The sequence below is a fragment of the Taudactylus pleione genome, unplaced genomic scaffold, assembly GCF_031769625.1.
Source record: "Taudactylus pleione unplaced genomic scaffold, aTauple2 ptg000506l, whole genome shotgun sequence".
Classification (NCBI taxonomy): domain Eukaryota; kingdom Metazoa; phylum Chordata; class Amphibia; order Anura; family Myobatrachidae; genus Taudactylus; species Taudactylus pleione.
In genome coordinates this window covers 1,691,778-1,709,353 of record NW_028284908.1, presented here as the reverse complement: position 1 = coordinate 1,709,353, position 17,576 = coordinate 1,691,778, and the positions used below count along the sequence as shown (strand labels likewise).

At 47.5% G+C, this 17,576-nt stretch overlaps 1 protein-coding gene across 4 annotated transcripts in view; it reads right to left on the bottom strand.

The window, feature by feature from the left end:
* ZZZ3 (zinc finger ZZ-type containing 3) overlaps nucleotides 1-17,576 on the bottom strand; it is a 101,189-nt gene that overhangs the window by 19,566 nt on the left and 64,047 nt on the right. For all 4 annotated transcript variants that reach the window (XM_088450090.1, XM_088450091.1, XM_088450092.1 and 1 more), the window contains exons 3-5: nucleotides 6,616-6,754; nucleotides 2,790-2,937; nucleotides 490-599 (exon numbers count right to left, since the gene is read on the bottom strand). In XM_088450090.1, the coding sequence (XP_088306216.1) occupies nucleotides 490-599; nucleotides 2,790-2,937; nucleotides 6,616-6,754 (397 nt within the window). The remainder of the gene's footprint in view (nucleotides 1-489; nucleotides 600-2,789; nucleotides 2,938-6,615; nucleotides 6,755-17,576) is intronic.

The window sequence follows — 17,576 nt, the reverse complement described above, 5'->3', positions numbered from 1 at the left end:
TCAGTGGGGGTGATTCAATTGTTCTTTAGGCACCCGTGCCACGTATGCGTGCCCAAAAGCACAGGGTATAGTTGTGAATAGCAGCTAACCCTGTCTAAAGTCCTCCTATGGGCACCTAAACAGCCAACTTATCGCACATTTGTGGTCGCCACCTCAGGAGGCTGCGAGCAGAAAACGTGACTAACCGCGGCTATGCGCGCCCGAACAGAGCAACAATTGAATTGCTCCGTCGCCCGTCCATTAGTTTAGGCGCCCTAAAAAACAATTGAATATCCCCCAGAATGTTTTCACGTGCCGTACCCTGAACACTCAGGAACAACCATCACCTGCCCTGATGTCACTGGTACCTGGTGAGCCGATCGTCCGTATTCTCATTGTTAATAATACAACAAATGAGATATCCGCCCCCACTGCAGGCGACACGGACCCTACGAGACACCTACAGCACCAGACTGTGGAGGCGCAGCCCGTCAGCACCATGGCGCTCACCTGTACGTTGCTCGTTGAACTTTCCTGACCATCGCTCTGGGGTAAAACAGAATAAGCCGAGGGCTCCCCGTCATTGTCTCCTGTGGCCTGAGAACTGGGGTGTAACCCAACTGTCAGGGGCAATAAAAGGTTCTCATATGAATTCAACACAGAATGTTACAAAATGTATGAAAGACCCCCCCCCCCCGGCACAAATACGCTATTATAAATATACAACGCGGCGCTACCATAGGAGGAATTACACGTTTTGATCTCATGGGAATAATGACAACGGAAGATAAAATTACTTTTTGGACCAGACAAACTAAATTTAAATGGATTTTCCATCTCCAGGTGATTTTAATGCATAACTTATACGCAGGTCTCCCGAAACTATTGTGTTCCTTGTTACCTCCGTGTTATTCAGTCTGATCTGCATATTTGTCGCACTTTCAGATCTTCCAACACAAAACTGAACACAAGACACGATGGGTAAGAACAAAGTACAGTTTTCAAATGATCATTTATTGTAGGAAAAAAGTTTCCCCAACACCATCTGGCCCCGTGTGAGATAGTAATTGCCCCCTCAAGGCCTCATACATCTGCCTGCTGTTTCCCAGATCAGACCGAAACCGTGGGGTCAGATATGACGATCATCGATGACGCCGATCCATCGGGGAATCTTGTTAAAAATCCCAGATTTGCTGATCGGCATCATATATCGGTCGGGATTGGCTAATCCGGGAAATCCAACACTTAGAATTTTGCCGATACCCCCAGCAACTGGGTTATGGGGTATTGCCACAATACTTTGCGGTTACTCAGGAGATCTTTGTCTTGTATTCAGTTTTTTTTTTCCATTGGGAGGGGGGGGGGGCAAAAACATATATATATTCAGGCAGAGCTCAATATTTATTGTTGTGCTCCCTGCACTCAGAAAACAATTCAACGTAATTCCCCGAGCCCCCACCCCACCCCACCTCCCACTCAATTGTTCATGTCAGAATACTCAGCTTCGTGCCCTTTAAGATCTGCACGGTCACCTCTATGCTGACCACCTCCCACACTGCGCCTATGGAATTCTCTGCCCCACCCCATCAGGCTATCCCACTGCCTTTAAATATTGCAGTGCTCTTTTTGTTCTAGAGCTCACCCTACTCTCATTGATACGCTTCACAGCTGCCAATGTCCGCTCTGATCACACTCGCACCTCGTCCTTTTCTTTCTATAGATTGCAAGCATTGCCTTCCCCGCCACCTGATTTTTCAATTCTGCACTTTGGCCCGTATGCAATTTGAGGCGAAAAGTCCGGATGCGCGATACTTTTTCGCCTGCTTTGGTTTTACCCCGTATTCAATTTGGAAGACTTTTCGCCTAGGCGGAAAGTCAATGCAATGTACTAGGCGAAAAAATTTCGCCTATGAATGGCAGGCGGAAAAAAAGTGCAGAATTGGGGTTTTGGGGTGCAACGTTGCGGGAACCCCCGTGCAGCCTTCAGACAGTCCCCCAAAGGTAATCTGTGTCAAAAAATTTTTTAAAAAACACTCGACACCCCAAAAAATAACTTTGAAAAAGGGGGCGAAAAAAAATAAATGTTGGGGTACAAAGTTAAAAATTAGATAACTTGACTCTGGGGGGGTCCCCAAGTATGCCCCAGGTGTTTATTTTATTGCAAGTGCTTGCGGCAGGTGGATTTTTCACGATTTTTTCAACTTCACTTTTTCAACTTTTAAATATGCTGACCCCCATTTTCAAGTACCCCAAATTTGCTGGGATAAGTTATTATCAGGGAGAAAAAACCTCCTGAATACTATTCTGCATCACTTATATAAAAACTCTATTTAGCAGCTATTGAGCCCGTTTAAAAAGACCAAATACCTTCAGCAAGCCAAATCGGGGGGTACCATAGGGAACCCCCATGTCAGAGCATCATTTGGGGGGTGTCAGGCTGATTTCCACAAAACTGACAGTACTTTCCGCCTGTTCAAGTTTTGCCGAGTCCCGTTCTCGCCTACTTTCAAATTAAATACGGGGTAAAGCGGGCACACGCGCGATACTTTCCCGCCTGCAAAACAGGCGAAAAGTCCGGGCCGCAGAAAAGTATCGCGGCTTGGCTGAAATTGAATACGGCTTTCTGTCTACCATGTACGCCCCAGTCTATGCATGCTCCCCTTTCCCCAGTAGCCAGCGCAGCGGTGCCTTGCAGATCTACAACAATAATTACAATACAAGGGGTCCATGCAGAATCCGACACTTGGGAAGCCCCATACAGATATATACACTTACACGTGCTACAAATGTCTCTTATTTAACCTACTAACCTTTATCAAAAATGAGCTTCACTCTCCGCGAGTTCCGTTTTCGGTTCCTGAACTCTCTCTCGAAGTTCCCCAGAGTCGTAGTATATTGCTCCCAGGCAATTTCTGGCAACTGGACAATCCTCTGGGGGCGAGGAATACCAATGTCCATCTAACGTAAAGCAAAGGATGTAATGAAACCGGTGATATTCTCTACATAGAATCCAAAACCAGCGGATACTTCTCAGCTACAAGAACTGAAAGATGACTGTGTGCTAAATGTTGGCTCTAACGCAGACAAAGGTCTATAAACGCATCAGCGGGCAAGCTGCAGGAACCGCTGCCACCATTCTGGAGATTTAAAACGGCACTAATCTAAAAAGGCAACACCAGCCGGGCTATTATACGTGTGCCATGATGTCTTGTATATAATTCAAAGCAGATAGAGACGCACTTCAACACATAAAGTACAAGGCTGCAATCGTCGTATTCAAGAAACCATTATAATGCCTGCTGTATACCTTTTTAATATACTTTAGTGAATAGATTAATTAACCTTTATTTATATGGCGCTGCTGTAAAATATATTGCAGAGCATAGGACACAAGCTACGTTAAGATTTAGGCCTGTGTGTCTAACATGTTCTGTGATTTATAGCGGATAATCCATAAATTAAAAGGCTACAAAGTAAAGACATGGAAAATGGCCATGTGACCCAACGACTCCTTATCGCATTAGCCGAAACGAGGCGTAGTTCACCCTAGAGATGGGTTATTCACTGGTCCTTATAGCAGAGGTCCCAATGGCAACAGTCCTGTAATGAGGTGAGGAGGAAGGGACTGCATACGTGCTACAGACGTGTACACCAGCGGTCATACCAGTCATCTTACATTTTAGGACATGACGACAATGATCTAGCCATCACCAGGGTCCTAACATGTTTTAAATGTAATCTCTGGAATCTAATTGGTTTCCATGGACTTTTTACTTTTTAGGAGATTTAAAAAATATACCCCAATATTTCAGATTATTTGCAAATGAGTAGGGTGGAATCTCCCTGCAGCAAGCGCTCGCTGACTCCCAACGTGTTGTCTTGAGGGATCCATAATGCTACTGTCAGCGGTATGCAGCCGGGAAGCCGGCGGACCTAGGGCCTGATTCAGAGCCGGACGCTATTTGCGGACGGTCGTTCAGGAAAAAGGGGTGGCTATTCAAATAAACCGTTCGCTCTTTGCGGTCTGTTCACGCCTCCATGTCTGAACGAGCGAACAAATGTTGCGGTCGTTTTTTGGATAACTACACCCCCTGGCCGTTCGCATCCTAAGTCATGTCCGTTATTTATTAGATTAATCGAGTACATCGACCAGCGTATAAACTGCTCGTTATTCTTGTGGTTGGTTTTTCCTACCACAATCTTGCGAGCAGTTCTAACTATAAAATAACCCAGTGACGTGGTCAATGACGCTGCTGTATTAATTATGCACACCCTTAAAACGCCCGTTTTGACCTTTAAGCACGCCTGCGTTCGGATCTCCACTCCCCGTTTTCAAGCACCTTCCCCTGTTACCACCCACATACGCCTCCTCCTGCTATTTAGCGAACAAACGATTTTCGGCCGCACTGACTGGTTCGCGCATGCGTATTACGATCCGTACGCATGCACAGTTGGGCAAACATCGCTCGGAACTAACGAGCGGCTCTGAATCTGGACCCTAATCCCGACAGCCGGTTTCCCAACTGTCATATCCCGGGCAAGGGTCTAAAGAGAGGCGTCGATATGCGACACCTGTCATTAGACATACACTAGGTTCAGGGTTCCCATGGGGGACTTAGGGTTAGGCACCCCCCCAGGAGGTTAGGTTTAGCCTAGGGAAGGGAGGGTTAGGCAGCCCCGGGGGGGCTTAGGGTTAGGTTTAGGCACCCCCCCGGGGGACTTAGGTTTAGGCGGCGGGGAAGGGGGGGTTAGGTTTAGGCACTTAGAGGGGGGGTTAGGCACTGGGGGAGAAGGTTAGGGTTAGGCACCCTAAAGGAGGGTTAGCGAGTAGAAATAGGTTAGTATATACTTACCTTAGGACGATCGGGATTTCCTTCTCTACCGGGATGCCGCTGTGGGGATTCCAACCACCGGGCATGGGTACGGTGGTAAATCATACCGATTCCCTGTGAGCTACACCCATTGTTTAACTAAGAGGTGCCATCAGAGGGAGGCATGATGAAATTTACCATGGCAGACTAAAAGCGCCCATACACGGGCAGTTCCTAGGCAATGGACCAGAACAATTAGGCCACAGGCAGTCAGATCCCATCACCGTGATGCCCGAACGCACTGTAAAGGTGGGTACACATTAGGCGACATGTCGCCGAATACGGCGGATTGTTCTGACAGATCGTCGACAAAGGCAAGTGTGCACGCACTAGGACGGCTCTTGCGCGCCTCCGTGGGGTCGTTTATCGCATCCACAGATCTGCGGTACACGCAGCTCGATCTAATGTGATGAACGAACCCGTGCATTTGGATGCGGCTGATAAACGACATGGCGCGGTCGGTCACCAGATTGTGCGATGCGTAAGGACAGCACGCTAGGTCATCCGTTACTTTGCGAGTCTGCTGGGTACACAGGTCGTCTAATGTGTACCCAGCTTATGAACACAGCAGGGACTGCTCGCCCACATTATCTCTCAGTCCAGTCTGGCGCATTACAGATCCGGATCAGATGTTAATAAAGATTGGTAGCGAACTCCTGTAAGCAACGATTTAACGCCAATTATTTCTATACAGGGGGAGAAAAGGCGACAGAACAATAAACTGGTCATATTTCCTGTATCAAACATTTATTCCAGGAGGACAGGAAAGCGGCTGCTTAGCGAGACACACAGCGAAGTCTGACAGAGTAACGTTCCACATAGACGGATAGGGACTAAAACCCAATGCTTACAGGACACCCGACAGCGCTACGCCATCTGGCACAGGTGCCTATCACCGGACTTAACCAACACACCCCCTGAGGATGGAACTTACCCGCTGCATGACTGACTGAGCTGATATACGGGTAAGGAGAAAGAGGATTTGAAACGCAACATTATCAGGCTCCAAGACGCTCGCCCAGCTGTATATACAGCGTTCAGGCCTCTTGTTACTAACAAGCCAGACCACGGACACCTGGCCTGATTCAGCAAGGATTGCAACTGCGATCACGCACGTAGTCTCACTGCGATGAAATGCTAATCCGTTGCGATTGCTATGCCGCCGCAGCATAACATAGGGACGCCCACCTTACACACATCCGTAACTTAGCAAGACTGCGAAACCATCGGTAACATCGAGTACCAGCGCAGCCTCACGCACACTTACACGAGCTCTGACCTTACTCACGGCGTTCAAACGCCCTGACATGCCTGCATTTCGAACCGGACCTCCCACAAACGGCACTTCATATCAATCACTCTGCGATGGGTCCCCGATCGCAGCTGCTGGTTCGTGCACTGCAACGCATAGGCATTCGCAGAACGCAACAATCCGTGCGTAATCGCATTTGCGATCCTTGCTGAATCAGGCCCGCTATCAATTGGCCCCATTGGGCATACCAGGACTTGTATTCATATAAATAGCAGATGCTTCAGGACCATCCATTATATAAAACACTGCTGCAATGTATCATTTATATGCTTTTATCTTGTTGATATTTGAATGTATTTATCATTTTTATGTATCCATGGATTATATATTTGTTGAATATTTTTCTTTATCTCTGCATTTACCCATGCATGGATGAGGAGGAACACTGGCTAAAGTAAATCAGATTAGATACACACACTCTGGCTGTGATAAGGGGGACACTTTGTATTGTACCTTCCTTTGCAGCTTCTCCACAAATCCAATAGGATCGGCCATCGCTTCCCCCTGGTGTTGGGCTAAACTCTCCACGTCTAGAACGGCTTGTGAGCGCTGCGCCTCCAGCACGGAAATGGTCTGTAATAGCCTCTGATAACTGGGGGGGGGGGACGGGACGGAAATAGACAATTAGTAGCAGCATAATACGCGGAGCACGTGGACAAATGTGCGAGAGGTCACCTGACATTGCATGACGCACGGAGAACGTCATTACATCCACGGCCACAGCCGGGCGGACACAAAAAGATTTGTAGAAGAATATACAACATTGGCTCTGATTCAGAGATGAACGCAATGCAGCAATTGCATTGTGAGCACGCACGCACACATTGTGAGTACACACGCACGCACACAGTACCCACTTACAAAGTGAGTGACACGTGGTCAGCAGTTGGGGAATGTAATAACGGGGGGAGGGTGTTAGAAGAACGCAGGTGCCTGACCGTTTACACGCAGTTACATGGGCGTGCATAAATTAGCCATTGCGTTCTCCTGCGCAGTATGAGTGCTGCAGTGTTTGCGGCTGGTCAGACCTACCTTACATGCTGCGTGACTGCCTGATGTGCATCCATGTTACTGATGTTTACATTGATGGACGTCGTCGTACGAAGGCAGCAGTGGGCGTCCCTATGCTGGGCTGTGATTACACTGTACGGATATGAGGAGGCAGCAGTGGGCGTCCCTATGCTGGGCTGTGCTTACACTGTACGGATATGAGGAGGTAGCAGTGGGCCTCTCTATGCTGGGCTGTGCTTACACTGTACGGATATGAGGAGGGAGCAGTGGGCGTCCCTATGCTGGGCTGTGCTTACACTGTACGGATATGAGGAGGCAGCAGTGGGCGTCCCTATGCTGGGCTGTGCTTACACTGTACGGATATGAGTAGGCAGCAGTGGGCGTCCCTATGCTGGGCTGTGCTTACACTGTACGGATATGAGGAGGCAGCAGTGGGCGTCCCTATGCTGGGCTGTGCTTACGCTGTGCGGATATGAGGAGGCAGCAGTGGGCGTCCCTATGCTGGGCTGTGCTTACACTGTACGGATATGAGGAGGGAGCAGTGGGCGTCCCTATGCTGGGCTGTGCTTACACTGTACGGATATGAGGAGGCAGCAGTGGGCGTCCCTATGCTGGGCTGTGCTTACACTGTACGGATATGAGTAGGCAGCAGTGGGCGTCCCTATGCTGGGCTGTGCTTACACTGTACGGATATGAGGAGGCAGCAGTGGGCGTCCCTATGCTGGGCTGTGCTTACGCTGTGCGGATATGAGGAGGCAGCAGTGGGCGTCCCTATGCTGGGCTGTGGTTACGCTGTACGGATATGAGAAGGCTGCAGTGGGCGTCCCTATGCTGGGCTGTGCTTACGCTGTACGGATATGAGGAGGCAGCAGTGGGCGTCCCTATGCTGGGCTGTGATTACGCTGTACGGATATGAGAAGGCAGCAGTGGGCGTCCCTATGCTGGGCTGTGCTTACGCTGTACGGATATGAGGAGGCAGCAGTGGGCGTCCCTATGCTGGGCTGTGATTACACTGTACAGATATGAGGAGGCAGCAGTGGGCGTCCCTATGCTGGGCTGTGCTTACACTGTACGGATATGAGAAGGCAGCAGTGGGCGTCCCTATGCTGGGCTGTGATTACACTGTGCGGATATGAGGAGGCAGCTGTGGCGTCCCTATGCTGGGCTGTGATTACACTGTATAGATATGAGAAGGCAGCAGTGGGCGTCCCTATGCTGGGCTGTGATTACACTGTACGGATATGGGAAGGCAGCAGTGGGCGTCCCTATGCTGGGCTGTGCTTACGCTGTACGGATATGAGGAGGCAGCAGTGGGCGTCCCTATGCTGGGCTGTGCTTACGCTGTACGGATATGAGGAGGCAGCAGTGGGCGTCCCTATGCTGGGCTGTGCTTACGCTGTACGGATATGAGAAGGCAGCAGTGGGCGTCCCTATGCTGGGCTGTGATTACACTGTACGGATATGAGAAGGCAGCAGTGGGCGTCCCTATGCTGGGCTGTGATTACACTGTACGGATATGAGAAGGCAGCAGTGGGCGTCCCTATGCTGGGCTGTGATTACACTGTACGGATATGAGAAGGCAGCAGGTGGCGTCCCTATGCTGGGCTGTGCTTACACTTTACAGATATGAGGAGGCAGCAGTGGGCGTCCCTATGCTGGGCTGTGATTACGCTGTACGGATATGAGAAGGCAGCAGTGGGCGTCCCTATGCTGGGCTGTGATTACACTGTACGGATATGAGAAGGCAGCAGTGGGCGTCCCTATGCTGGGCTGTGCTTACACTGTACGGATATGAGGAGGCAGCTGTGGCGTCCCTATGCTGGGCTGTAATTACGCTGTACGGATATGAGAAGGCAGCAGTGGGCGTCCCTATGCTGGGCTGTGATTACACTGTACGGATATGAGAAGGCAGCAGTGGGCGTCCCTATGCTGGGCTGTGCTTACACTGTACAGATATGAGAAGGCAGCAGTGGGCGTCCCTATGCTGGGCTGTGCTTACACTGTACGGATATGAGGAGGCAGCAGTGGGCGTCCCTATGCTGGGCTGTGATTATGCTGTACGGATATGAGAAGGCAGCAGTGGGCGTCCCTATGCTGGGCTGTGATTACACTGTACGGATATGAGAAAGCAGCAGTGGGCGTCCCTATGCTGGGCTGTGCTTACACTGTACGGATATGAGAAGGCAGCAGTGGGCGTCCCTATGCTGGGCTGTGCTTACACTGTACGGATATGAGAAGGCAGCAGTGGGCGTCCCTATGCTGGGCTGTGCTTACACTGTACGGGTATGAGAAGTCAGCAGTGGGCGTCCCTATGCTGGGCTGTGCTTACACTGTACGGATATGAGAAGGTAGCAGTGGGCGTCCCTATGCTGGGCTGTGCTTACACTGTACGGATATGAGAAGGTAGCAGTGGGCGTCCCTATGCTCAGCTGTGATTTGGAAGGCATTAGCATATTTTAGCATTTGCATTACTGTCCATCTCTGAATCACGCCCATTATGCATGTCACTACAAGCTGGAGAAGAGACATGTCTTCCTTCAGACGGCCCATAGGTGGCGCCATTAGGACATAAAACAACAATACTGTACATAAGCACATGTATACAAGGTAATACACCAACGGACCACCCCCCATGCCTCCTACTTCGTCCCCCTGCTTCTTCCTCCTCTATTGTCAGATTTGTTTGGTATAACTTGTAACACTTGTTTCTTTTTAAATTAATATACCCACTAATAAGTTATTACAGGTGCTCATTTTTTTAAAATTATATGTATTATTTTACCCCATTAATGAGATGAAGGATAACTTGCGGCCCCTGTAGAGTAGAAGGCTGCCGCTATGACACATTAATCACTGGAAAATGCCGTTTTCCCACACTAGACTTTGATAACATTTCATTAGCGCACTGTTTAAAGTATCGCTAAGAATTTAATAACTATCAAAAATGTATTTATAACCAGTTATCTATATGGCGCACACATATTCCACAGCGCTTTACCAAGAACATATCAGTCACTCACATCATACATACACAATAGGGTTTGGCAGAAGCCAGTTACCCTACCAGTATGTTTTTGGAAAAATGAAATAATCCATACTACATATGAGGAGTTTCCAGATCCCTAAGGGTATGTCTAGTAACACCAGTAATAATCTAACCCTAATCCTAACCATCGGCTGTCATCATATAGGGCCAAATGTAATAGGTAGTCTGTTTTGGTAAATTGCGAGTTTGGTGCTAAACTCGCAATTTTTCACAACTCTCCAATGTAATAGGGTGTCTGTTCACTAAAACTCCCCATTCTCAAACTCGCGACATTGTATCATTGATGTAACCACAAGATTAACCTCAATTAATCTTGCGGCTACGATGTTCCGGTTCCCACCATAGACTTCAATGGGGATTTCACACCATAGAAGTCTATGGGAGACACAGGCTGGCCGCATTCAGCTAATCAGGGAGCTTCTCCTGATTGGCTGGCGGCCCCTTCACTGACGGGGCACACGTGTGCCCCGGTCATTTACGCGGAGCAAAGCTATGTGTACACACATACCTTTGCTCAGTCCGTATGGATCGGGTTTTCTGCGTTTTTTTATTTTAACCCCTGGATTGCCTACTTGGACAACTGGACGTGATCGACGCATAGGAGAGGTGAGTATGGATTTTTTTTTTTTCAGGTACCCCTATGGATTACTTCAGATACTAGGTGAGAGTGTGAGTGTGCATGTATGTTTTATTAAAATTTTACTTTCAGGGGGTATGTTTGTTTATTTCCATATTTCTTTAGTTGTGGAACTACAAGTGCCAGCAGGCCCGTAATGCCCCGCATGCTGGTATTTGTGGTTCTCCAAAAACCAGCATCCGGGGGAGGCTTGCTGGTACTTGTGGTTCTACAACTAAAGACAATATGGAAACTTCATTTTTACACTTTACACTAACACTATCAAGACGGCACCCACGGCCATTGGGTGCCGGGGATAGCCCCGGGGTACCCTGGAGAGGGGTACCCCTTTATTGGGGGGGTACCCAACTCCCCAGGGATCCCCGGCCTGGACTGACTAGCGGTCAGGGATAATGCTTTGGCCGGGGAAACCGGTGAAAGGGTTTCCCTGGCTGTGGCATTATCCCCCCACTAGAAAGAGTTCGGTGCTGGTTCTGGAATTTTCAGTGGACCCCTACTCGTTTTGTCCCCTGATTTTCCAGAGCCAGCTCAACAAAGCCCTGTGCTGGTTCTTAATATACAGGGGCCCCCTACGCATTTTGGCCCCTGCATTTTTAGAACCAGAACAGGCTTTATAAAGCCCGGGGCTGGTTATGCTTTTGGGGAGGGGGTGCACGTTTTGTTTTTTTACACACACACACAGAAGCCATCACGGATCTCACTGATCTGTGATGACTTCTCTAAAACTTGCACCTTTTAATGCTACTCGCATTAAAAGGTGTCAGTTTACATAGTCCTAAACTCTCCTAAACTCGCAAATGCAGTAGCCTCGAGCTGAAAAGTTCGCAGGCTATTGAATTTGCGAGTTTCAGTACAAACTCACACTTTTTAAAAGTGCGAGAAAGTGCGAGTTTGTACTGTTACTAAAACAGACTACCGATTACATTTGGCCCATAACCTCTAAACGGTTACAAATTACTTTAAAAATACATTTGGTGTCAGAGCGCCACCTGCTGTCCTTTACTGAAATACACATCTAAAAAAAAAAAAAAAAATCAGAAAAAGTGACATTTGCAGACCTAGGGCCTCATTTATAGTTGGACGAACCTTTGTGACACCCGCTTAAAAAAAAAAAAAAGGATCAAAATTGCAGTTTTATGTGCGAATATCTGTAATATCAGGTGACAAATATGAATACTCATGGCGTACAGAAGCGGTTATCACGGCCAATGCCACATTATCCAATTACTACACTGTGGGGGAGATGTATGATCCATTGTTATGGGGGTTTAGTGGTATTAGCGTACGTTATGTGTGCGCTAATACCGCTTCTCCCCCATGTATAAATGTGGGGTGAGGGCTATGCATTCCTGCCGTTATCGGCGCTCCTATCTACAAGATACCAGCGGCTGGTGTGCCAGGCAATGCCATGAATGCTCAGTGGCACTGACCACTCCGACAGCTGCAGCTATCGATTTGGAAAGCATAGCACTGTCCCTGGCTGTCTGTTCCCATAGCCAGGGATTGTGCATCAACAAGAGCGCCGTCCAGAAGCCGGAAGAGGGAGAGTGCCATTCGCCAAAGACGTGAGTTAACAATCTCCCTCTTCGCCAACTAAGGTCACAATACATGCCGCCGATGGAGGGACCTGTTTCGCCAACCTAAATGGGCGATCAGGTCCTGATAAGTAACGCCCGTTGCCTGCCCCTTCATACATCTCCCTCAATATACCACAGTGATGTGTCATATACACAGGAGGATTGTAAAGCAGACTCACAAATGAAGGGTAAGAGGTAAATTTACTAAAGCTGGGTACACGCTGAAGCGACGGACATCGGAACGAATGCCCGTGAACGGCGACTGTGCGTACACACTGGACGACATTAACGAGCGACAGAACAATCACCGTCACGTCATTCATTAATAAAGCACTGGCCGCTAGCGATATCGGTGGTGATAAGATGTTCCGAAACTGAAAATCGTCCCGATATCGCTCCAGTGTGTACCCAGCTTAAGAATCGTGTTTGGCCGAGATGTCAATCAGGGGGGAGTTTAGCCTGTATTTCTGACAGAGATTTACTAAAGGCAAACAGGCGCAATAACAAGATTCAAACTGCAAAACACTGGGGCAAAAAAAATAATAATTTGATTTAAATACATTATCGGCTAAACTGGGAAGTACTTTCCATAGGAAACAATAGTGCTCAGGAATGTACCAAGAAACATGTTCTTAAACACATCCGTAAAATCACTAAAATCGGGTCAAAACACACTTTTCTAACACACTGCCCTGTGAGCAGCGTATTTACAGAAGCCTGCACAGATCAGTGATATCCGTGCAGTTCCTGAGCCAGTTCTGGTTGAGGAAATCCGGGCGGAAAAATGCGTAGGGTTCCCTCGTATTTCCATCTATCAGCACTGGGCTCTAACTAGTTGGGGTGTAATGCCAGAGGGACATTCATCTCGGGGTCCCCCAGAAAAAGCATTAACCCTCCCACCGTCTCCACAAGTCAGCCCCGTCCGGAGATTCCTCTGGAAGTGGGGACATCCCCCAACTTCCCCCTCTGAATATACCCCAGGGCCCATACTGATAGCCCGGGGCTATTCCCAGCAAGACAGGAGCCTTTAGGTGCGGGGTTAATTATGTGAAGTTACAATAGAGAGCTCATCCTGCATGACAATGGCTGAACTGCTCTGCACTTCTGCAGTGACACCTAGAGCTCTGCACCAACGCAGAGCAATGAGAGCAGGGACCTGGAGGCAGCACTGGAGAGACACTGGGGAATAATGACAAATGATTAGCATGACATAGCAGTGTTTCACCTCTCCAGTGCAGCACCCTAACCATCAAATACCAGTTACAGGTGTAGAACTACCGGAACCACCAGCATGCAGACAGCAGAGCTTCACCCTACTGGTAGTGCAGAGAATAGCCTAAATGCACCGAGTCTTCTGGATGAATCTGTACAGAAAATACTCCCCGCCAGTAGCGTCATAACCCGGCACCCTGACCAGGTCCTACAATTCCTGGACAGGATAGATATAAAAGCCCTGATGCTACCGGAGCTTATTTTACGGACCTAATTCTAATAAAAAGCAGCGGATATCAGCAAAGAACCAACAGAGACTCAGGTCTTTCATTTCCCAAGTAGCATCTATATACACTGGCAATTAGAGGCTGTGCCACGGCATGTGTGCAGACCTCTGTACCTGGTACTCTGCGTTGGCACAGCAATGAAAGGAAATGTACACTCATCTCTACTAATCTTTCTGCGGCTGTCTGGCTGGAAAAAGAGAAAAACCAAACTTTTTCCCAACACAGAGGAGTGAAGAATAGGTTATACCAGATCCCAAAGGTCTTCTCACCTAGCACATTTTATTTAGGAAGCTCCGTGGGACCCCAGAGTGCTATAGTGGCCGGAAAAATAGAAAATCGAGTTGCTGGAAGCGAGGCGAGTGCTGGAACCAGTCTGCGGGCGCGATCCAGCAAATTGCCATGCGATATCATCAGGGAAGACCCCGGATCAGGGTATAATTCATGATATCAGTTTTCTGTTATGTTGTAACAATACTGAACTGAACAATAGTTATGGACGTTTGACAAGTTCTACCTGCTGTCAGGGGAAAATATAGAATAACCATTAACTCGTATCCTTTCACGACAGCTGGTTGAGACCTAATGTACATTACGGGTCAGAGTTTTTGGAACATCCCCATTTTATTCAGTTTTTATTGAAATTGAAGCAATTCAATCCCCTGGTATAACAGGTGAGCCGTGACTGGTAAAGGGAAACAAAAGTTTAGGGTATCAAAAACTTGTAATAATGTACATTTCAGAGCTATCGAAATAAAGGCATTTCTCAGGGAACAAGTAACGGGGTGAGAACGTACAGCAGGTGTGCAGCAATGATAACAAGCCTTGGCCTGCGTCCATGAACCACCATCAGTGAGCTACTGAGGACTGGGAGAAGGGTCTTATGGAGCCATAAATCAAAATGTGACATCTTTGGATCATCACGCCGGCTTCATCCTACAGCAACACAATGACCCCAAACTACCTTCAGGAAAGGAAGGAAACTCTAGGCGCTTAAAGAACACACTGTTAGACAAAACATGTACCTGCAGCGGTAATGGCAGAAGGGGAATATCGCAACCCGACACAAAAATGAAAAGAGGAAGTACCGCGCTGGTCAATCAAACCAAGTAGTAAAATGCATGAGAAATATGAATAATAATGATAATGGATAATTTAATATTCAAAACAATAAATAAAAAAACATGAAGGACATTAAAAGAACAATGAAAAAATGAAATGCTGAATAAACTGTATCAGGCTGTAACTATAAAGCCAAACAATCTGTATAACTGTATAAGTGGAAGTCACAGTTCGCAGGTAATCGGCATCAGTGGAAACAAAAGTACTTGATAAATGGCAACAATGTATTCACTAAATTGGTTAACTTGTATCCATCTAGCTGATCCAAATATAAGAGTAGCACGAGGCTGGTATAGTCGACGTCGCAATAACCCTTTGTGAATGTGGCTGTATCTCGCCCTGTCGGGCGCCACGAAGGGGAGTGAGAGGGGCGTGGAAGTACTAACCAGCGTGAGGAACTCAGGCCTCTCAGGATGCTCCGGTGCGGCAGCCGACTGTACGGCTGAGATGGAAAGAAAGCCGGCTGGGTGTTGAGAGCCGGGGAGGTGGGTAGAGGGTCCAGATGAGCAGGGACTGAGCGACTGAGTCAGTTGCCTCGCACCAAGACGGAGAACGGAGAGTGCCACAAACTGAAATGGCTAGCGGTGAGCAGTAGGAAACAGCAGACAGCAGCTGGTGTGGAGGTGGGCGTCAACGCGTTTCGTCCCGGTCCTGGGACTTTTTCAAGCTGACTTCCACTTAGTTATACAGACTGTTTGGATGTATAGTTACAGCCTGATACAATTTATTAATCAGCTCATTATTTTCAGCTTGATCTTACCAATGTCTGATACATGTTTTATACTTTTTGAATTTTACTGTAATTTTTTCATTGTTCTTTTAATGTCCTTCAAGCATTTTACTACTTGGTTTGACTGACCAGCGCGGAACTTCCTCGTTTTTCCTCTTTTCCCCAAACTACCTCCAGGCTGGGTCAGGGCTATAAAAGAACAAGATACTAGGCTACAAATCCTGGAATGGCCGCACAATCTCCAGGCTTACACCCCATCAGCTGGTTTGGGATGAACTGGACAAGAGGGGTCACAGCAAAGCACCCTACAAGTGCAGAACATGTGCGGAACATCTGCAGCAGAGCTGGGTAGAACAATATGCGACTTCCATTGTAGATAGAGGCCTCGGGTGTGAGTTCTGCGGTTAGATCTGCACAAGGCGGCTGCTTGGAGGAGTCAAAAATTAAGACTAAATTTTGTTAAAAAATAAATCAAAAGAATCATTTTGTTTATCTCCAATTTGTTCTAGGCTTTAATTTCAGAGCGCACCGAGACATTAAGCCGCATAAATTTCAATAAAAACTGGCCAAATGGAGATGTTCCAAAGCTTGTGCCCGGTAGTGCGAGTATATTCAATACATAAATATGTTCTAGGCATATAATAGTTGGGTATGAGACTACCAGATTCCATGCCACAGATATAGTTCTCAGCCACTAATTCCCCCAATAGCCACCGCAGAAGGAAGAAAACGACGTGTACGGCTCTTTCTATGGCCGCAAGAGCCGTGAGAACCGCGGCTAAATTAGAATTGTACTATTCTGTCAGTAAGGACTGATCTGACAGTATCTGTATAGTTCTGTAAAAGTTCAGCGTTCACCAAGAACGACTTCACAGAAAAATCCATTATCTGGGCTTGTAATCAATATATTCTCAGATAGGAGTCTCTTTTCTCTTCATTGCCTCTGTGTGATTCGTTTTACAGCCACCAGGACGAGAACTGTTCCCAGCACAGCCTGCAAGGTGCTCTGGTTCCCAGTAAAGAGTTATTACTGAGTAACATTGCCAAAATGCTGGTTACAATAATCTATTTACAAAACAGGAAAGTGATAGTGAAAATGAGCCCGGATATATTTATTTCTCTATGTTAGAGATAAGGAACGATTTCCGATAGCGAAAGCCTTATTCTCCATTCAACTGTTTTTGCGCGCCCGATCACGCCTTATCCCCAGTCTAAATGGTTGGTTTTTAAATTTTGAATTATTGTTGCTTTAAAAATATGGACTGACTCGCCGGAATTGTGCCTATACTATACCTGCCACTTCCAGGGCCAGAGACCTTAGTGCGCATTTTATTTCATCACGGTATGACGGGCAAATAAATATGTACAGCAAAGTAAAATTGTGCCGGTCTCCCAGCTCTGTAACATTTACTTGTGGAAATGTTATGCTGAGAAAACCATATAACCTGGATGATGTTGTATAATTATAAAATGGAAAAAGTTGCCTTTTCATTTTTTTTTTTTTTTAACGGTGTTAAATTGACTTTTGCGATAACAACAGAAACAGCATCTACTCATAACGTATGTACGGTTACTCTAAATCTTGTTGTACCGCGCTCCTCCGTGATGGCAGGCGGAATGGTGTTCTGGTGTGTGGGGTCAATAGGAGGTGTGGGAATGGGAGATGGTGGGTGGGGAAGAAGGGGGGAAAGGGGACACAGGATGGTGAAGGGTTTCTCAGGATGGTGGTAGGTATAGGGGGGGGGGGGGCACGGGATAGTTGTGGGTGCTGGGAGGGGTATGGGCTGAGAGGTAG